This window comes from Pelophylax lessonae (assembly GCF_965119305.1).
Source record: "Pelophylax lessonae genome assembly, chromosome: 10".
Classification (NCBI taxonomy): domain Eukaryota; kingdom Metazoa; phylum Chordata; class Amphibia; order Anura; family Ranidae; genus Pelophylax; species Pelophylax lessonae.
In genome coordinates, this window is record NC_138777.1 from 55635564 (window position 1) to 55658577 (window position 23014).

Below are 23014 nucleotides of genomic sequence, written 5' to 3' on the forward strand. Positions count from 1 at the left end.
GAGAAAGAACAGGGAGGAGGCTTTTCAGTGGCTGCATATGAGCTCTTCTGAGCTCCATGAGGTACAGCAATTGTACCTGTAATTTACCTGCATGTTTTTGTTTTAGGTATAATTGCAGGCATGGTGATTGTTTTTTTTGTTAATGCAATATAAATATACATAAGATATGTTGGTTATTATTATTATTATTATTGGTAATAGTAACTATATTTATTTAATGGCAACTGCACTTCTTTTTATTTTGTCTTCCGCTTGCACATTGCTCTGCTGCAGTTTGGCCGCAGTGCAAGTGTAGCGCAGGGTACCCGCGGTTTTCATGTGCATTACCTGCAGTTTCCTATAGACTTCTATTATGTCCCTAATTTTTGGTGTGCTTTCAGAAAATGTAGGACATAATAGAAGTTGATGAGAAACGGCAGGTAACGCACATGAAAAGTGCAGGTACCCTGCGCTACACCTGCACTGCAGCGAGTCATAGTTAAATATACATCCCGGCTCTGAAATGGTTTATTAGGGTTATGGCTGAAGATATCAAGCAGCACATGAGCCACTGGAATGCTTTCAGAAGCAGCGGGAGGGGATGTACCCCCCTCCCACCGGCTCACCCGAGAAGCAATCCAATAGTGCAGCCGGCTAGTCCCAGGGGGCGATGAAAGAGCATATCCTCTTTAATAGCCTCTATGGCCTTGGAGGGCCAGAGCGACGTCATGTTGTTCCGTCCAGTCCAGACTGCATTTTTGGTTAGTGTGTCTTGAGATTCTTCCAGATTTTAAAGGGTGCCTTGGGTGAAGAAAGGTTGAAAAACACTGTGTTAGGCATCATGCCTAACTTTTACAGATTCCTTAAAGATGAATTCCAGGCATGGCAATTTTTACATAGTTACATTGATGAAGCTTGGAGCAATGTAGAAATCACTGTTGTAGCAGTGCCTACTGCATTGATTCCCAGATTCCAGGGGGGTCTCACAGGTATGGCACATACTTACTTACATTTGTCCAAGCTGGAACAATATATTTATATTAAAATTGCCAGGAATTGAGCTTTAAGCGCTTCAGTGCTATGATAGTTTGAATGACCATTGCTCATGCAACACTGCACCCAAATTATATTTCATTTATTTTTTAAAATTGTATATCATGGCGTTGGGTAATGGTCCACCAAAATTAAAATTTTATGTTTAGCATTGTGTGTTCAACCCAGAATATCTGGAAGAGCAGCAAGGGTTTTATAGGTGTTCAGGGTGAGATTTGTGGCACAGTGATTTAAATACATAGTGGTCCACTAAAAACCCTATTAATGTACAGGTCATACACAGAGGGAAGAAGAGGAGGTGATGGAGTTAGTATATACAGGTCATTAGGGACAAGATGGAACTGAGATCTACAGGAGAGGAGAGGGAGTGAAAGGGTTCAAAAACAATCCACTATAATAGTAATAAAACCTCCTGACATGAATCTGCTGCTGTCTCTGTTCTGCTGTTGATGAATGATTCATTTATTTGTCAGATCCTTCTTTCTCTTCCTCCTACATTGTAATAGGAAAGGGTGGGTTCCCAGATGTAAACTGTATAGTGTTTACATTTGTGATCACAGCAATAAGGAGGTACAGAGCTGCTCTGATCTGCTCTGTACATTGTGTCTGAGATTGGAGCCATCCGATGACAGCTAACATTACAGCCATTACACAGCCCCCTGTTTGTGATTTCTGAAGTGATGTATGTAAACAGGGCTACATAATTACACGTCCACGTTCCCACTGGTGGGAAGGTGATTGAATTATTTGTTTCTTGTCATCTGTTGCAAAGTTTCTTACCTGAAGTTCTTACCAGTTAAAGTACTTCCTAAGGCTATATCCAAATGGTCGTATAGCAACAGCCAGGGTTGGCCGATTGTAAAAGCTGCCTGCACATGCTGCACAAATCAGTGGCTGGTAGTGCTGCTGTGCACATGTAATATCACAAGCGAGTGGTATCATGTGAATAGAAACTCAGACTGACCCTGGACGCAGACAATGTGCACCCAGGGTCGCCGTTTCTGTGGAACTCTGGTCTCACACAAACCAGCCACAGCTAATCGAGTGTTGCTGCATTGATAGGTTGTGTTTAGCTGGCTCTGACCACAGCAAACTATCCACAGATTTGTACCTATGTGAATGTAGCCTAAACCATTGCCATGAAATTAGCAGCAGTATTGTCAGCCTGCTATGTGAGCTCTTTCATTTGGCTATTGGACTACCTCTCTGAAAACAGACTTGATAAGCAGCCCAACGGCCAACTGAAGGAATGCACATGACAGGCTGACAACGCTGCTGCTAACTATGAGACACCTTCTTAGTGTTGTCAGCCTGAAACAGGAAGTGCTGTTACCAGAGGTGTAACTAGAACCTTCAGGGCCCCCGGTGCAAGAAACTATGAAGGGCCCCCTGGACCCCTGGCCGGGGACCTTCTCTTCAAGCCTGGGGCTCTTCTCACTGATCCTGGGGCCCTTTACTCTCGTTGCGGGACCCTTTATTACAGTCCCGCAGCGGGACTCTTTCACAAGTTCTGCTGTGGGCCCCCTTCCTGCCATCTTGGGGCCTCCCCACGGTGGTGGAATGCCAGGGCCCGGTTGCAAGTGTGACCTTTGCGATCCTGGAAGTTCAGCCACTGTTTCAGTAGTTTTTATTTTTTGGTACTTTAATTGTATTATTTTTTATAATTTTATTTTATTTTTTTACAATGTCACTGACTATGACTCTGTCCATTCAGAAAAGGAAGGAGCTGGTAAATGACATATTTACCGACCCCTTCCTGGTTCTCTATTGGGACACAACCCCTGCAGCAGCCGGCAGGAGAGGGAAGGGAGCATAGTGGGGGGGGGGGGCAACATAGTGGGGGGGGGGGAGACCAGGAAAGCACACAGGGGCCCAGAGACAGCAGAACGCAAGTGAACTGGATAGGAGGAGTGGCGGGGGTAGCATACAGAGGAACCAATCTCCTTAATTTTCCTCCTGCAACTACAGGAGGAAAAAGGAGGACAGTAATTTCTCTACAAGCTGACCCCGCCGCCCCTCCTATCCAGGTGTACAGGGGAGCCGCACAGGCCCCCGGGAGCATGGGGCCCGATTGCAATTACAACCCCTGCAACCCCTGTAGTTACGCCCTGGCTGTTCCTTGCAGGATCTCCAGGTAAGACATTTTGCAACAGTTTTACAAAAACAAATTGTATAAGAAAACTGTACAGTATACAGTGAGATATAATGGCAGTCATACTTAAAAATAGAAATTGGATTTACATACCATACACTTCTTATCTGGGTAGACTTTTTTAAATTTACACAGTTCCAGTGTTGGGTGGATTGGATTATCAATCACTCATTGGTTCCAATTGTTTAAAATTCAAATTTTTTTTTAAACTTGAGGTTTATTGAAATTTTTCAGTATTACATCAGAAATGTAGAGGCAAACATACAAAACAATAGGAGAGAGTACAATTTGAGGAGAATTTTCAATCAGAGTGTGTAAAATATCCACCAAGATAGGCCATTTAAGGCTTGTCGACATAGCTAGTTATAAAACATTAATGCAGCATCAACATTAATATTATTAATCCAATTTTACACTGCAGTGTACTGTCTTTGGCCCGTAGTGTTGTGCGCTGAATGCAGAGGTTATCCACTACAATGTAACACTGGCAGGGACATTTCTGGTCCTTGCTAGATCAGCTGTTTTATTTGTTCAATTTTCCAGCCTGACATACAATATTTCAGATCAGTTTGTTCTGCACAGAACAGATAAATGATGTCCTCTATACAACTGACCCCTTTGTTCCTCACCTTCTCTAATATAGGCATATCACTATGAATTGCAACAAAACATTTCCATTTGTAAGATCCTCCAAGTTGTTGAACTGAGCTGGTCTGCAAACCATACAGAATAAACTACTTAACCACTTCTGGACTGGAAGGTTTTACCCCCCTTAATCACCAGGCCATTTTTTGCGATTCGCCACTGCGTTAATTTAACGAGCAATTGCGCGGTCGTACGACGTTGTACCCAAATAAAATTGATGTCCTTTTTTTCCCCAGAAATAGAGCTTTCTTTTGGTGGTATTTGATCACCTGTGCAATTTTTATTTTATGTGCTATAAACAAAAAAGTAGCGACAATTCTGAAAAAAAAAAAACCCAATATTTTTTACATTCTGCTTCATAACATTCCCAATAAAAAAACGTGAAAATCAAATTTTTTCATTTTTTTAGGCCAATTTGTATTCCGCTGCATACTTTTGGTAAAAAAAATCCATAAAAGCGTATTTTGATTGGTTTACGCAAAAGTTATCACGTCTACAAACTAGGGGAATGATTTATGTAATCCCTCTTTCCTCCTCATTTGTCCCTCATTTTGGTCTGATCTATATAGGTACATATAAAATGCACTTTTTATCTTTCAAGTGTTTCTCACTCAAGTGTTTCCCGGTGCTAAACCTTTCATCCAGTTCCTAAATGGCTGCATCTGTAAATTTCAAAAGCCAGTATAAAGAAATAGTAGTAGTAAAAAAAGCACTTGTGGGTAACGTTAATATGTGTCTTCGGCTTCAGGGGGATGTACCGAGGGGATGAAGCATCACCCCAGTACCTTTGTTTAGAGCCAACGGTCGGCTTTCTTGTAATGACAACCGATGCAGCTGAGCAGCCGCTTGATTGTCATTATAAGGAGCGGGAGGGGACGTCCCAACAGGGGGTGTGTCCTATGCCTACATAGACAAAAAAGAGTTTCAAGAGTAGAAAGGGGGGACTTTAATTGTATTATTTTTTATAATTTTATTTTATTTTTTTACAATGTCACTGACTATGACTCTGTCCATTCAGAAAAGGAAGGAGCTGGTAAATGACATATTTACCGACCCCTTCCTGGTTCTCTATTGGGACACAACCCCTGCAGCAGCCGGCAGGAGAGGGAAGGGAGCATAGTGGGGGGGGGGGGCAACATAGTGGGGGGGGGGGGAGACCAGGAAAGCACACAGGGGCCCAGAGACAGCAGAACGCAAGTGAACTGGATAGGAGGAGTGGCGGGGGTAGCATACAGAGGAACCAATCTCCTTAATTTTCCTCCTGCAACTACAGGAGGAAAAAGGAGGACAGTAATTTCTCTACAAGCTGACCCCGCCGCCCCTCCTATCCAGGTGTACAGGGGAGCCGCACAGGCCCCCGGGAGCATGGGGCCCGATTGCAATTACAACCCCTGCAACCCCTGTAGTTACGCCCTGGCTGTTCCTTGCAGGATCTCCAGGTAAGACATTTTGCAACAGTTTTACAAAAACAAATTGTATAAGAAAACTGTACAGTATACAGTGAGATATAATGGCAGTCATACTTAAAAATAGAAATTGGATTTACATACCATACACTTCTTATCTGGGTAGACTTTTTTAAATTTACACAGTTCCAGTGTTGGGTGGATTGGATTATCAATCACTCATTGGTTCCAATTGTTTAAAATTCAAATTTTTTTTTAAACTTGAGGTTTATTGAAATTTTTCAGTATTACATCAGAAATGTAGAGGCAAACATACAAAACAATAGGAGAGAGTACAATTTGAGGAGAATTTTCAATCAGAGTGTGTAAAATATCCACCAAGATAGGCCATTTAAGGCTTGTCGACATAGCTAGTTATAAAACATTAATGCAGCATCAACATTAATATTATTAATCCAATTTTACACTGCAGTGTACTGTCTTTGGCCCGTAGTGTTGTGCGCTGAATGCAGAGGTTATCCACTACAATGTAACACTGGCAGGGACATTTCTGGTCCTTGCTAGATCAGCTGTTTTATTTGTTCAATTTTCCAGCCTGACATACAATATTTCAGATCAGTTTGTTCTGCACAGAACAGATAAATGATTTCCTCTATACAACTGACCCCTTTGTTCCTCACCTTCTCTAATATAGGCATATCACTATGAATTGCAACAAAACATTTCCATTTGTAAGATCCTCCAAGTTGTTGAACTGAGCTGGTCTGCAAACCATACAGAATAAACTACTTAACCACTTCTGGACTGGAAGGTTTTACCCCCCTTAATCACCAGGCCATTTTTTGCGATTCGCCACTGCGTTAATTTAACGAGCAATTGCGCGGTCGTACGACGTTGTACCCAAATAAAATTGATGTCCTTTTTTTCCCCAGAAATAGAGCTTTCTTTTGGTGGTATTTGATCACCTGTGCAATTTTTATTTTATGTGCTATAAACAAAAAAGTAGCGACAATTCTGAAAAAAAAAAAACCCAATATTTTTTACATTCTGCTTCATAACATTCCCAATAAAAAAACGTGAAAATCAAATTTTTTCATTTTTTTAGGCCAATTTGTATTCCGCTGCATACTTTTGGTAAAAAAAATCCATAAAAGCGTATTTTGATTGGTTTACGCAAAAGTTATCACGTCTACAAACTAGGGGAATGATTTATGTAATCCCTCTTTCCTCCTCATTTGTCCCTCATTTTGGTCTGATCTATATAGGTACATATAAAATGCACTTTTTATCTTTCAAGTGTTTCTCACTCAAGTGTTTCCCGGTGCTAAACCTTTCATCCAGTTCCTAAATGGCTGCATCTGTAAATTTCAAAAGCCAGTATAAAGAAATAGTAGTAGTAAAAAAAGCACTTGTGGGTAACGTTAATATGTGTCTTCGGCTTCAGGGGGATGTACCGAGGGGATGAAGCATCACCCCAGTACCTTTGTTTAGAGCCAACGGTCGGCTTTCTTGTAATGACAACCGATGCAGCTGAGCAGCCGCTTGATTGTCATTATAAGGAGCGGGAGGGGACGTCCCAACAGGGGGTGTGTCCTATGCCTACATAGACAAAAAAGAGTTTCAAGAGTAGAAAGGGGGGACTTTAAAGGTGTTGAAACCTTTTTTGTTTTTTTGGGACTTTAAAGGTTTTGAAACCTTCTTGCAGAATGATTACTAGTACACAAACATTTTGTTAAAAGAGAAACATCTTTATTTCAAACGAGTTAAAAATAGTACTTGGGGTGTGCACTCCTTTTAAACACATACAAAACTTCCGCAACCCATTCTCCGACCAGGCCACCCTTAAAGATAGAGGTTCTTCCCTATAAGGATAAATAGATAGTGAGGTCCAAAAGCTGTGAAAACACTTACAACTTTAATACCTATGGCTTTCTTTTTAGGATGTTAGACGTGTTCCTGGTGTGACCCCAGCTATAGTCAGATCATCAACAGAAACCAATGAAAAGCGACCTTTTATGTGTGCATATCCAGGATGCAACAAAAGATACTTCAAACTGTCCCATCTGCAGATGCATAGTAGAAAGCACACAGGTAAGAAAAACATGCCTCAGTATAGTCAACCCATGTTGTGTTAATCTCTCAGAATCAGCTTTAGCTGTTCATCCAGAAATACACTGGAAGAGGACCCATATTCTCATCAAAGCATAATGAGCGGTCATCACATGGATAAAAATCTTCCCTGTACTCTAGCCTGGAACTCCATTGTTTAGAGCAACCTTTTTCAACCAGGGTGCCTTGAGGTTTCTTCAGGGGTGCCTTGGCAAAATGCCTAAAAATTGACCAAAATTCATATACAAGCCAGCAGGTGGCTCAAGCCTGCCTTTTAGCTACACAAAGCCACAGGATTTTATTGTGCACCATTACGACCTTCTAGCCGCCGCATCCTAACATCCAATGACATCATTAGTTTATAAAGAGGATGTCGGCCACCTGCAGCATCCTTGTTTGATTCTCCACTGCCCCACTCCATCAGTGCTGGGGTCACATTTGCTGGAAGAAGAGAAACACTGGAATATTAGTCAGTACCAGTGTGCAAAAGTCTATTGGATTTGGAAGAATAAATCACCTCTAATGTTGGGTTGTGTGGATGTTGATGCACTATGTAAAACTATTAGAATAGCTTTTTACATTTTAGAATGGGGTGCCTCCAGGCTGTCCATAATTTTAAAGGGTGCCTTGACTGAAAAATGCTTGACAAACACTGGTTTAGAGTTTCTTAAGCTGGCCATATGCAAGCAAAATTTTATTGTAAACTCTCCATTTTAAGAATGTTTGTTTGAAAAATCTTCTAGAACAAACACATTTCTTGAGCAAACAGTAAATGTGGTTTTCATTTTGGAAAGTCCATTCACCCCAAAACTGAATCAAGGAAATAGGAAATACAAGGGAAGCGTTCCCCTGAAGTAAAATTTTCTTTCTATTTCCTATTTTCCAGGGGAGCGCTTCCCTTGCTTTTCCTATTTCCTTGCTTTAGATACGAATTGCTTTACAGACCTTGTTGGCAATTTCAGGGATAGCAGCTAAAACCTGTTGGACCTCAATAAAACAGTGAATAGTGAATGGATGGAATGTCTCATTAGTGCAGGAGATTTCTTTTCTAGGTGACTCCAAAATTGAATGTTTAAAACAAAAGTTTTTTAAGTACATTTGAACAACATCGGTCATGTCATCAAATGTACTAATGCGAATTTTCATTTTAACGTTTGCACATACAGTATGTCCATTCGAAAAGCTATAGTAACTGCCACCCCTTTCCGACTGAGCCCCATCCCTTGTTAGTGGTGTGTATTAACTTTAGATAGAGGGAGGATGAGAAAGAACCTCTGGTGGCTTTTATTGCTGCTTCTGTAATGTTTTTGGAAATTTTTTCAATACTTCTTTCGTACCCCCCATTAAAATAGGAAGTTTTCAAAATCCCCCCCTAGAATGACAGAAATGTCAACCCATCATGTGATGTGGAAAAATGTCTCCAACCTAGAGCTCTCCAAATGGAAACAGAGGCATTAAGAAATCATTTTCTTAATTAGTTTGGGGAAGGTTGAGAACTTCTCTAAAGTGTTTTTTGCCACAACTGGGAAGATCTACTTCTTGTTGGGTCACCAGAACTGAGCGTGAGATGAAATCTCCCCAAAAGTGACACAGAAGGATAGGAAAACCCTACCAAAGTTACAACCACTAATGGCATGGCAAGCTAAGAAATATGTTCTAGATGGGGTTCTAACTGTGCTGTCTGCTGTGTTTTGTTTTAGGAATGGACAGCCCATTTACTAAACTTAGTTTCCTACATTTTCTTACATGTTTCTTTCTCTACAGGTGAGAAACCTTACCAGTGTGATTTTAAAGACTGTGAGAGGAGGTTTTCCCGCTCGGACCAACTTAAGAGGCATCAAAGACGACACACAGGTGTGTAGAATCTCTGTACTACAAGGAGCAACTTTTCTCAGGGTCCTTTCACGCAGGAGGTGCGCCCGACGGACTCCGTTTTGCTCAGTGGGATCGATCCACCGAACCCCGCTGAGTAGGCAGATAACAGCTCCGTCCCCGCTAACCTTGCAGAGATGGAGCTGTGAGAGCCTTGCCATCCTCCCATCCCTATGACCACCTGTCCGTTTTCATCCGATCCGATCCTCCAGATGGATGGAAAATAGGGTTTCACTGACTTTTGGATGGAAAATAGGGTTTCCGGATTTCACAGAAAGGAACAGATAGCAGCGGGTGTCAACGGAGATGTCTCCACTGACATCCGCTGCTCCATAGGGCTGCATGGGGCATCTGATCAGGTCCGCCTAAAAAACTGACAGGCAGAACAGATCAGAAAGCCGGTGGGAAGAAGCCTAAAGCACATGATTAATTTTGCCACTTTGGAGTCAAACCAGTCAGCAGTAAAAAATAGTCCATAGCTTGTTTTCACTCATTCCTTTACCTGCTAAAAAAATGTACTTAAACACTAGCATACTAGAAGGTGCTACAAAAATATAGAGAAAAATAAATATATTTAATGGTATTTTACACTTGCTTGTTTCACTGCATTGACTTTCCATGCATCAGTTGTGAAAAACCATGGAATGACTCTTAAAACTTTTCAGGGTGACTTGGATCAAAAGCCATTACTCACAATGAGGTATGAGTGAAGTCATTACATTGAAATTGAGTTTGCCGTGAAATTACTGATTTTAAAGCGGAACTAAACCCATTGGTTTACCTGTTTCCCATATCAGTTACATTCAAAGCATGCCATGATTGATAAATATCACAATTGCTTGTGCTCTTAAAGAGGAAGTAAACCCTCCTCTGTAACTTTTACCTATAGGTAAGCCTATATTAAGGCTTACCTATAGGTACTGTAAATATCTCCTAAACATGTACCGTTTAGGAGATATTTACCTTACATGCAGCCAGTGACGTCACTGGCGCATGCGCTCTGAAGGAACGGCCGCTGGTGCCGTTCCTTCAGAGTCCCGTGCCGTGACCGTCGGCTCCCGCGCGCGTGCACGGGAGTGACGTCACCGCGGCTCCGGCCAATCAGATGGCCGGATGCCGCGATCCTGGAAGACGGGCGACTGAACATGTCGCCCGTCATACAGGTGAGTGAGCGGTACGGCGGGGGCTCGTTGTAAGGTAAGTATTTCATAATGAGCTAGTATGCGATGCATACTAGCTCATTATGTGTTTCTCTTTCAGGTTGTAAAAAAAAAAAGTTAAACGAGTTTGCAACCTCTTTAACCAAATTGCCAAGCCATCAAATGGCTGGTGTCATAACTGATCACATTTGCAGCACCACAGTAACTGCACATTTATCGGAGGCTAAGATACCAGCTTCCTTGTCTGTAAAGGTTAGTAGTTTATCTTTATCTTTGGCAAACTTCATCTCTTATTGACGATAGTGCATTTTAAAGTCAGCAAAACACTCAAATTGCTCATTATGATTATCACTAATATTAGGGAAAGGGAGACAATCGGAGCCAAATTTCATCCAAATCAGTAAACTTAACCCCCCGTACACACATACAATTGTCGGCCGAATGATCGGCCGTCTTTTGTCCGGTGCTGTCGTGTTGGTTGAAAAGTGCTCTAGACTGCACACGAATTTTGTCGGCCAACAACAACCGACTGCAGAAGTGATGTCATGTGATGGTTTACTTTCAGTGTGTTTTTTCATCTCTGAGCATGCCCAGTCTTGCTCATCTGCTTTTTGTCGGCCGAAATCTGTACTGACTGACGAACAATCGGCCGTTCTTTGTTGGCCTACAAAAATGTTATAGCCTGCACACCAGATTTTGTTCGGCCGAAAAGTCGCAGTCAGTTGTCGGAAGCATCATACTAACAAGCCGACAATTGGCCGATCGGACGTTGGCCGAATATTTACGGCCGACAAACGGTACGTGTGTACGGGCCTTTACAGAAAACTTAGTTTGCCATACTCAAAGTTAGAGTATAATGTGGAGACAGCATTTTGAGTTTCAAATGCATAACCATATGATTACAGGAGTCCACAATAGGAAGCCCTTTGCTGTTTAAATACAGTTTAAGAAGTGGATCTAAGGTCCTTTTCACACTTGTGCGACCAAGAAGTTGCACTATTTTGCAGTGATTTTGCAGCGATTTTGACTGGACTTGAAGCAATGCCTGTGTAATGGACTTCAATGTGCATCAAAGTCGAACCAAAGTAGTGCAGGGTCTACTTTGAAGTCATTGCGACTTGAAGCACAGATATGAATGGTACTCATTGGAAATTATGGGGTACGATTTGTAATGCGCCTTTGCAGTCCCAAGTCGCAGGACAAGTCGCACAAGTGTGAAAGGGGCCCTAGTCCAACAACAAAATCATACTATATTGTAGCTTAACAGACCTTGGATGTGGTGGTTGCATTACTTTTATTTTTTTTAGGCTTTTTTTCCCCCTTTATTTTACTGGTTATCATGCCAACAATGCACTTCCCGTCCTAGTGTTGCATCACTGTGCTATATTTACGAAGAAGCGGGCATTGTCACTCTAAAACATGTAGGATGTAGTCTATAGTCCAGCAGGGGTGAACTGGGAAAGGATGATAATACTGCTTAAGATTTCAGCGCACAGAGTGTACAGAAAGCAAATAAGAGAAGTTGGATGTTAGGGTTTCCATATACTTGAAATCCTTTAATTCTGTCTCCAGGTGTGAAACCCTTCCAGTGTAAAACTTGCCAGAGAAAGTTCTCACGGTCTGACCACCTAAAGACACATACCAGGACTCATACAGGTAAAACAAGTGCGTAAACCTTTATTCACATTTATACTTTCTTGAATTTTTCTGCTGCTTGTAATTAAAGTGTTCATTACGGTAAATATAGTACAATGTGTCTCATAATAATATATTAATATAGTACTTACAGAAGTTATCAATGACATACTTTTATTAGTGGACCCTAGGGATATGATGTATGGCTTCTACGTACTTATCGGTCCCTGTTCCTCTTGGAATCTTGCTGTATCTGAGCAAGCAGGGATGTACATTAGGGTTTCCCACATGATTGCCATACAGTCATATTCAGTTACCATTCAAAAGTGAGGGCAGGTATCCTCTACGGTAGTCCCCGTAATTGCTCTGGTAGCAATTCTGGGGACTATAGGGCAGAAATACCATAAGTGGGGTGACAAATAAAAACATTTAGGTGATTTGATAATCCATTGTTTCAGAAAAACTAAAATATAATTATTTTGGTGGACCAATATTTAGAAGTTTATCTTAGTCCAAAACCCCTATTCCGATTTCCCTACACTATTTAAAAAAGTTTTGGCTTTAGACATACTTTAATTGGTTTGTTGATTGCAGTGGCAAGAGCTTGCGTAGTTTAAAAAAAGGGTTTGATCTCTAACCTTAACTTGATCTTTAGCCTACACCTCAAACAAAACCCTCCCCTCACCTGAAGGCTAAAAACTCCACCACTAAATTCATCTTCGACTTTGTACCTTACCTTAATCTAAAGAGGACCAGACAATACAGTAATTAGCAAAGTCTACATAAACTGTCCAGCCCCTTCCTCCTTTAAACTTCACCCAATATTCCCAGGTGCGAAATGTACCTGCAAAGAAGAAAGGTTGGTTTATACTTATTTTATCCCCATCTTCTACTCCCTGTGCCTAAAGGTGGATGAAATCAGAATCCTTCTGGATACTGAGGGCCACTCAATGGAATTGGAGGAGAAGCTGTTTAACCTTAAGCTGCGTAGGGTTTTTTTTACTGTGAGGGCGGAAAGGATGTAGCACTCCCTCCAACTAATAGTTTTAAAAGACTATTGGACGTGCATCTTAGTGAAAACAATATACAGGGATATGGAAAATGATTATTGACATGAACACACATACACCTTCACAGGTTGAACTTGATGGACTAATGTCTTTATTCAACCTTACCAACTACGTAATTATGACCTCTGCTGTAGTGAAGATAAACTGCTTTCTGAGATTCCTGCAGAACCCAATCCATCACAGAGTTTTCCATTCCTTGTTCCCGACTGCACTTAGAGCCGGTTCACACTACTCCGACTTGGGACACGACTTGTGTGCCCTCAAGTCGCCCCAAGTCTCTTGTCATCACAAATTCAATGTAAATGAATGAGAGCCGTCTTAATATGCACTACTGAAGTCGCTCCGACTTTAGAAAAGACTCCTGTACTTCTTCAAGGCAACCTCTATCCGACTTGTGCACATAGACTTCAATGGGAGTTGCCTCTAAGTCGGATCCTTATCTTATTTCAAGCGACTTGTTATCAGACTTTCCAGGAAGAAGAAAAAGATTAGCCAGGCATTCCCCACAGACAAAGTCGCCTATCATTTAAGTCTCTTCAAAGTAGTGCACAAGTCACTTCCAAGTCTCTTCCAAGTCTTTTACAAGTCTCTTCCAAGTCTCTTACAAGTCGCTTACAAGTCTCTAAACAAGTCTCTTCAAAGTCACGCTAAAAAGTTGCTCCTTCATGGGGCGACTTTCTGGTCGCGGTAGTGTGGACCGGCTCTTAATGGTTTGATTGACTGGCCCCCATGCCACTACTGTGGCCTGTAGTGTTTTAGGGGACACTGGGAGAAAGCACACCATACTACTTTCCTCTATCCCAAAAAAGTTTTTACCTATACATATGCTTTAGGTTAATTTACAGCTTTTTCCTGCATGGATATAACACAGGGTCACTTCAAAGCAGACCTTCCATGGAAATGAAAGGTCCACTTTGCTGTCAATCCTTCATCACCCAAGCATTAAATTATATGTGACCCTCAACCTTGTAAAGCAACCCATTCAGTTTACAATAGAAAGAAAGGGCAAAACATTTGTGTATACACCTAAAAAAACAATATAAATACCTTTTTTCCCCTTTTTTATAAGTGATCATATACCATCTTTCCAGTGATTGGGTGTGTTGGGAGGGCTGGAGAGGGAGCTATATGTAAGCACAAGTCTGGCCATTGGAGGAGAGCAGTGTGAGTTCTTAGCATAGCTAGAACAGTGATCATGCTGTGCTCTCCTGCCTGTTGTGGTCAGTTTTTAATAGGAAAGCAGAAGGACTGGCAGGAACACCAGGTATTTTGCACAAAGGAAGCAATACAAACAGAACAGAATACTTTTTCATACAATTACATGGCACCGCAGGCTCATGAGATTTCAGGTTGACAAATTTTTCAATAGTTTGAAGACATTTTTTTTAGGTTTTTACAAAAAAAATTATTATTTTGGTCTCAACTTCTGACATTTCCTAATGGTGTAGGTGGTCACCTTGCTTCACTGCTGCCTCCAGGTAAAGGTGAAGACTTGAAATCCCTGAAGACTATACTGCAGTCCATTTTAGGAGTATGTCTTTACAGGATTTCAAGCTCCCAGCAGAAGACCAAAAAAAGAAAAAATCCTCACTGTAAAAAATAATTTAAATGTTTATCCCCAGAATTTACTGACTTAACTTTCAACAAATATAGGATATAATTTTGCAGTCTGGGACCAGTTTTTTTTACATCCAATTGTTTGTTTCAACAACAAATGGAAAAACTGGTCCATTAACACGTTATTTCTACAAAACATAGAAATATTGACTGACCTTTTTATTTTGGATGCCAACAATCCAAAATTTCATAGCACTAGACCTAATGCAAATATATCAAAATCAGTCATACCAGACAACTTTAATTCAGTCTGTACAGACACATTTAGCCGTATGTCTACTTTGTCTTGTTTGTACATTCTTTCTGATAAGGTTTTCTTTCATGATAACTGGACATTTCTGTGTCAACAGGTGAAAAGCCTTTCAGTTGTAGATGGCCCAGCTGTCAGAAGAAGTTTGCCAGGTCAGACGAGTTGGTCCGCCATCACAACATGCACCAGAGAAATATGACCAAGCTGCAACTGGCTCTTTAGGTGACAGGGCCAAAGACCCCTGTGGACTTAAACCTCTACTACATTATATATAAAGCTTCCAAAACAACCAACTGGAGGGCTCCTGGCATGTTACAGGAGAAGCGGGATTCTGTACAGCCATTGTATGGGAGACAGTTTGCAAAGAAAGTTCTGCTAATTGGCGGGACAAATTCTCTAGTGAATGGCTATGTTTTGGCCTTGTTATTTCTGTGCTGTTTGTTAATTATTTAACCAGTGAGGATGTGGTGCTGTCTGCAGCATGAAAAACAAATCTGTATTGGTTGTCTCATGTCATGGTGTGATATCAAAGTCACCACTTTTTCCAGGTGAATTACAAAACATTGATGCTGTTCATAGTTTCAACTGCACAGGCTTCACCTAACACAATGGTGAAAATAAAGGGAAATGGATTATAGCACCTTGAACTATACAAACCTGTAAACAATTCTGGAGCATGTCTTAAAATGTAATGGGCATGGTATTTCAGTGGTCACCAAAAATCTTGCAGATCTTTTTATTAGGCAGTAAATTTGGTTCCATTTAATATCATCTGCATCATAAAAAAAACATGCCATTAAATTTGTAAGACTATCCTTATTATGGGCTTCCAGATGTTGGAGCACTTGCTGTTGCATTGGGACAATGTTATCAGAACATAAAAGTGTACATGTTTAAAGAGGATCTGGAACTATCCGAGTTATCACATGAGTATTATAGTATATATAATGCTTTCTTATTGCAGTAGTTATCTCCAAAAACCAACTCATGATTCATGTTAGCTTTCAACATCATCTTAGCCCCTAATACACCCCCACCTTTCAATCTACCCCAGTCCTATCTTTACTTCTTAATTCTTGCCCTAGTGCCCAGCCTAACCCCAAATGGCAAGCCTATTCCTCTATCAAACCCACCAACCTAACACTAGCCTTTAAGGACCAAAGTAGAGCAATACAACAGCTAAAATGTCTACAGTGTATTTATTTTATCAGGAAAATGTCTTGCCCCAAATCAAACTATGTGATTATGCATGACATTTAAAATATTGGACCAGGCAGAGAATTATTTAGAAAAAAAATCACCAAAACATGTGCCATATATGTAAAATTTGACTGATACTGATAACATAAATGGATGGCCCAATTGTTTAGAAAAGCAGTGTAGCATGGCCAACCCAATCAGCCTTGTAAAATGGATAGGGAATGGTAGGATTAGCAACCGCTCTTTTTAAATGAGGAAGGTGAGGGTTAGAAATGGGAACAACACAGCCAAACTCTAGAAACAAAGATTTGTTTTATATTTATTTCACTGTTTTACACATATAACTCTCCCAGAATCCCCTCTCAGACATGTTGCCACCAGTATTTCCCAGTTTCACCTGGAGCTTCGGCACCACAGTCAATCAGTTCCTTGGCCTTCTACCCCCATGGTCAGTACCTCATGCTGCCTCATGTACACTACTACAGTCACCCGAACTGTCCTATTATCACTAGATTCAGAATTTTGTGACACTGTTTAAACATTCAGACATTAGTGAAATACCATGTCCTACATGACACATTGAGACATAAAAGGGACCAGTGTATTTTTATTCCTTTTCAATGATTGTCATGATCTTTAAGTCAAATAGATTTATATGTTAAACCTCAGCATTTTTGGGAAACACATTTGACAGTAATGTGATCGAAATGTATGTAAGTATCGGTTTCCTCCATTGATTCTAATAGAAAACTGATAATTCATTGTTCATAGTGGGTGGTGTGGTGAAGTGTATGCTGGGGCTGAAATGTTACATCATTTCGAAACCAACTTCTTTGGACAACTGTTGCTCTTTACACCAGCCTCCTGTTACACTGTTTTTGTAACTTGGGAAAGAAATTGGCTGCACACCTCCACTGGTCCAATAGATTTATTGAAACCTATATAAAGCTGCCACCAGGACAAGGACACAGACCATGGAAAGGTTGACGCATTTCACACTGACAACCAGGTTTTGAAGAAGCACGTTGTCAGTGTGAAATGCGTCAACCTTTCCATGGTCTGTATCCTTATCCTGGTGGCAAGTTTATACATGTTCCAATAAATCTATTGGACAGGCATAGGTGTGCAGGCATTTTCTTTCCCAAGTTGTATGCACGGATGCGAGCGGGGGCGAGCACCCAGTCCCACCTGTCCTCAGGAATACACCTCTCACCTGGAGCAGCAAATTGGCCTCTCTGTTTTCCCAGCCTGTTTTTGTAAACCAGCCCATTGGTTACATAGATACCTGTCATGCTCTGCCATTCAGATCCCAGCAATTCTGTATTTTTTGCCACAAGTTCAGAGATCAATATTACTGCAACATTTTGGCTTTATGTGAAACAATATAGTCATACCCTGCCCCAGATGCTATGTTCTTTCCATCCCAAATGGTCATTACAGGAGATGGATATCACTGCTGCAGGCCTGTAGGTATATGAGAAGTAGGTGCGTCCTTCACAATACTAGCATCCACCCAACACTAAGCAATATTAATTCTGCCTGGAGTCCATACTTTGATATGTTTAAAATATATGTATAGTCCATTTTTTGTTCAGTTTTGTATACAGTAGGAAAAGGTTGGAACCCCTGTCAAGTTTTTAATTCTGTCTGTGTCCTCGCTGGGGAGATTCACTCTCTCTATTTGTCAGGGAGACCATTGTCATAGTGAAAGAACATGATTTAAAATTCTAAAAATATATAGTTGTCACTGGACAGGAATAGAGAGACATTTTCCAATAGGGAGATTTGTTTCTGTGACACCTCTCTAACATGGGATTTCCCCTTAATTTGAAGCCATTTACTCTCACTTCCCGATTGTGTCACCAGAACAGAAAATGAGGAGACATCTCTACAAAGGGACCCAGATACGAGACAGGGGTTTTATTACTTCCCTACTCAATCCAAAATGAAAAAAAAAAGAATTGTCTTCTTACACTTAGAATTTAAACTTTGGTGTATAAATGGTTCTTATTTCCAATCCCTGATCAGTTTCAATACAATTTAAAGTTAATTGAAATTTTAATTTTCTTGTTATCCAATACATCTCAATTCAGTGATGATGTGCAAAGTGCAGTTACCCAAGGTAACTTGGTTCAGGTAAATCAAAAACTGATGATTTCTTACTGAACGTAATAGATTACTATAAATGCCATTTCTGTTCTTTGTGCTTCTTTAACTGAATATACATTTAAACATTTTGGTTTTCAAGTGAAATGGAGAGAAAGCTCTATATGTTTATTTGTGCGTGCATACACAAATTTAAAATGGAAACCTGTTCGTTATTTAATCCGATGATGGGAACATTTCTTTTTTTTTTTCAACCTACCCTAATTAAAGGCTTAGGCCTCATGCACACTGGACATTTTTACAGCGGCTGTTTTTGGCGTCAGATGTTTTTTTCTGCAGCCAGTAAACTCCCCAGCATGTTACCCTATGTGTCCATGCACACATAGGCTGTTATCAGCAGTTTTTGGCAGGGGCGTTTTCTGGCTGCGAAAAACCCCGAGAACTAGTGGGTTTTAGGAGGCGTCTTTCAGCTGTAAAAAAGCTCTAACTCTGATAAAAGCTAAAAAACGCAGAAAAACGCCAAAAATGCAGAAATTCTGCGTTTATCAAAGTTTTTGAGCATGAGCTTTTGTGGGAGTATAGTTTTGTTAAAAAAGCTAAAAAATGCTAAGGCTGGAAACAGCTAAAAAATGCTGAAAAACGCTACTGCAAAAAGCTGAAAAACGCCTTTTACAGCTACTGCTTTCTACTGACATTTTGATAACGTCCAGTGTGCATGGGGCCTTATTGTTACATGTTAAAAAGCTTATTGGATCCCATGTATTACAGTGTCACTACTCAGAACTGGAATTATTTTCTCACAGTGCCTAGTCAGATTTAACATTTTGATGTTTTCAAATATCCTATACTTTTCCATATCCGACTTATCACATGATTATTAAACAGGAGTATACAAGTGGGTAAATGAAAGAAGGGGTGGGTATCACAGAAAGGAATCAAATCTTAGCTATAATAATTTCAGTATAATCCAAAATTTTAAAGCTGAATTACTATGAACACACACCCCAAGCTTCCATTTCTCCACCTTTGTAGCTCTAATTTAGAAAGTTGTGAAGTTTAAGACCACTACTGTATATCACTAACAAGGTTCTTCTACAGTTTTTTCCTTTTGAAAAAGTTGGTGAACATTCCAGTGATGCCCCAGTAGACTATGTCTGGGATATAAAGAAGTCCAGCAATAGATTACCATTCCTGAAAGTGTGCAAGTGTGAGCGGGTGGAATGTTTTTGTATTTTTATTATAAAATGTTGCATTGAAGAATTATTTTTTGTAGACTTTAATTTATTTTACAGCTTTTATTAGGAGCAGGCAATCTGCTGTTAATTATGCTTGGGGACCAAACTTGCTTTCAAAATTTCCATGGCACAAGTTATCTCTGGAAAATGTCTTATTGATTCTCTTGGATGAAGACAATTAGCTCTGTGACTACAGAAAGAGATTATAGTGAGCATAAATGTCTAAATCAGCACTGTCCAGATAATTAAATGAAAAGGGATCAGATTCCAGCTATATCCTTGAAGGCCACTGTGGGCTACTTAACAAATATTAGCGTAGCCTAGGGAAGCTCCATACTACAAGCCCCCATCCCAGACCTTATGAGGGGGCATCTTTCATAGTACTAATAGCACTTTTCCACTGCAAGTACCGGCTTGGCTCTACTCGGCCCTGCTTGGCCCGGTTTGCTTTTCCACTGCTGGTACCGCATGGTACGGTGTTGGAACGGTTCGGTATGGTATGATATGGTTTGCTTTTCCACTGAAGTAGTACTAAAGTTAAGTGGGTGGGATAACAACGATTCTCTGACCAATCAGTGGCTAGTAGTGACTGCATGCAAAGGATTGTGGGATATGGTACCGGGTATGGTACCTCTTGGAACCACAATCGAGGTGGTACTGTTTTTGAGAGCCGTACCGTTCGGTTCCATGCAGTGGAAAAGCGCCGCCGTACCGTACCGTACCGAACCGTTCCTACACCGTACCATGCGGTACCAGCAGTGGAAAAGCACAAAAGCGAACCGAACCGTTTGGTTCCATGCAGTGGAAAAGCGCCATAAGTGTATGAAAGAACCTACCTACATGCTTGCCCATATTGTACAGGGCACTGAAGTATTTTGGAAACAGGGGTTGGTGGATTACCCTTATTGGCCACATGGGTTTATCTGGCAATCATGCCAACACAATCTAAGTTGTGAAGTTTAACATAATACTTAATTGTCTTTGGATTATGTTAACAAAAAAAGTATCCAAAAACACCAATCCACACCATTACCAACACCATCAACAGCCTTCTCTGGCCAATAGCTGGATAGTTATGCTCTAAATAAATATCTAATGTAAAATAATTCAGAGGGAAGGTGTCATGTTCAAATCCAGGAAGCAGTTTGATATTTGTGAGGGCTGCACTGGTTTTGTGGCCAAAAATTGTAAATATGCTGCTTAAACTGTAATAAAAAGTTATGAAACGTGACTGGTCTATTATTTTTGTTCTTCTTGACGTCTACATGTCTTGTATAACATTGACAAAGGCAGAATATCTAAGTGGAGAATTTAGCTAACTTTGAACACATTTCTTCTCACTTCCTGTGGCATCTTTAAGAGAGCAAGGGGAGGAAAATCTCCGCAATGGAGCAAAGAGAGTAAACAAATTAAATGACCTCCACAGAGGTCTCCTGTTGCATTTACTGATAAGTACCAAAATATAGCAAACTGCTGTCTCCTGTAACCCTTCTTCCCTATGCATAGACCCATTTATGTTTTATGCTAAATACAACCCTTTATTGAGGCGTTGGGTGGGTGGGAGGTGGCTTATTCAGATGGAAACTTTAAGCGATGCTTTAACATTGGTCCTAGGAACACTAACGTATACAGAGAAACTTTAATTAGTCCTTCCTGGGAATGTTTAAACATGTATCGCTACAAGATTACCCCGGAGTAAATGTCATTTTGCATGGTAGACCTGTAAGAAAAATCTGTCTAAATTACCATCTACCCAGGAGTCAATTCTACTTTTTTAATGAATGCCATTATCCATTGCAGCACAGAGTTTGGAAGGTCTCTGGAGAGGCTCATTGTCCACATAACCATAAAATATTTGTAGAATGTCAAGCTCTGCATATTCTTACATGGTTCATCCTATGAGGAGGTCAGGAATACTATAGGATTTATTAGCTCTATGTTGAATAAATATAATAGAGGCATGCCAGCTGGAAAAGCCAGTCCTTTCAAAGCTTCAAGAAGGTTCAAAGTTTCAAAGACACAAACTGGATTTTTTAAAAAGGAAATCTATAACCTCATTAAAGTCTTTTTATACTGTACATGTAAATTAGATTAATGAAAATAATAATGGTAATGTTTAAACTAGTAATCGATTGATATTGTTTTTTTAATGCCGATGCCGATATTTTCAGGCATGTAAATAAAATGTTTTTTTTATTTTTCTAAAGGTACTCCTTGTGGAGGGATCTGGGGGTCTAAAAAACCCCAAACCCCTCCTCGGCACAGAAAAGCATTCAAAACGCCAAGTTTGGCTGTTTTGAATGCTGTCAGTTTTTTTAACTCGGAGCCGAGTACCCGGAAGTGATGTCATGACATTACTTCCGGGTTTTTTACATGGAGACCGGGTCTTCTCTTCGGCGGCAGCGGCGGTGGAGGTAGGATGCCCGGGTCTCCCGGTGGGACAGGAGACCCGGGCGAGCCGCGGAAGGCGGTGGGAGGGGAGGGACGTCCCCTCATGCTCATTGTAATGACAGCCGAGCGGCTTCTCAGCCGCATCGGCTGTCATTACAAGTTAGCCGACGGTCGGTTATGGACACCGGTACCAGGGTGATGCCTCTAGCTGCAGGCATCTCTCCGGTACAAGCACTTTCCCTAAATATCGGTAATATCGATAACCTCAGGGGCCGATTCCGATATATCGGGGAAAGCGCATATCGGCCCCCGATATATCGGTGTTGTGCCTATTTTAAACACTTTTGTATCTTTGAAACAAAGATGGTTTACGTAAATTGGTAGTGTAATACTAGGATAAGATTAAGTCGAGTTGACAAGAGCACAGATTAGTATGATAGCTTTTTCCCGGGGTTGAATTTGCTAAACATTCAAATTACTTTGCTTTCACTTATGTGAGCATTTGATGCTTATGAATAAAAACAAATGTCATTCTGATCAGTCAACGTCATTTATTTTGGTAGTGAATATTTTTATTATAAGATTATTTTTATATGTGATCTACTGCAGGCTGCAATCAACCAGAAATAGATCACTATAGCAGGGATTTACTGCTGCAGAGAGAGGCTGGACACTCAAGCCTCTGTTCTAGGATGAAGTGTTGTGATATCACTCATGCCACCCAGGGGAAACACAGGAGGAGTTCAAAATGGCACCCTAGACTCGAGTGCTTAAAGCAGGGGTGTCAAACTCCACTTCCATCGCGGGCCGCATCAGCATTATGGTTTCCCTCAAAGGGCCGGTTATATCTGTAAGATTAAATGTCCAGAGCACCCCACGCCCCTTACACCCCTACATCACAATGCACCCCCTTACCAGAGGGTGGATCTGGGAAGAAGTGCAGGGTCTGGAGGAGAACCAGAGAAGGGATGGAGTCAGCTTCCAGAGTCTGCTGAATGCTGAGACCAGGGGAGGCAGAGACAAGGTGGTGTTGCGGCTGCACAGAGAGGTGCAGGATCTGTAGGAGGAGTTCTGCCCTCCTCTCTGATGCGGACTGCCGAGGAAGGGGGGGGGCAAAGACGAGCCTTTCTGCAG

At 41.0% G+C, this 23014-nt stretch overlaps 1 protein-coding gene across 3 annotated transcripts in view; it reads left to right on the forward strand.

Annotated features, from left to right (window-relative positions):
• WT1 (WT1 transcription factor) overlaps nucleotides 1-15667 on the forward strand; it is a 99967-nt gene extending 84300 nt beyond the window's left edge. For 2 of the 3 annotated variants that reach the window (XM_082269872.1, XM_082269874.1), the window contains 4 exons: nucleotides 7176-7326; nucleotides 9109-9198; nucleotides 11949-12041; nucleotides 15049-15667. In XM_082269872.1, the coding sequence (XP_082125998.1) occupies nucleotides 7176-7326; nucleotides 9109-9198; nucleotides 11949-12041; nucleotides 15049-15170 (456 nt within the window). In that variant the 3' untranslated portion in view covers nucleotides 15171-15667. The remainder of the gene's footprint in view (nucleotides 1-7175; nucleotides 7327-9108; nucleotides 9199-11948; nucleotides 12042-15048) is intronic. The other variant, XM_082269873.1, reaches the window with a different exon arrangement.
• The last annotated feature ends 7347 nt before the right edge of the window (nucleotides 15668-23014 follow it).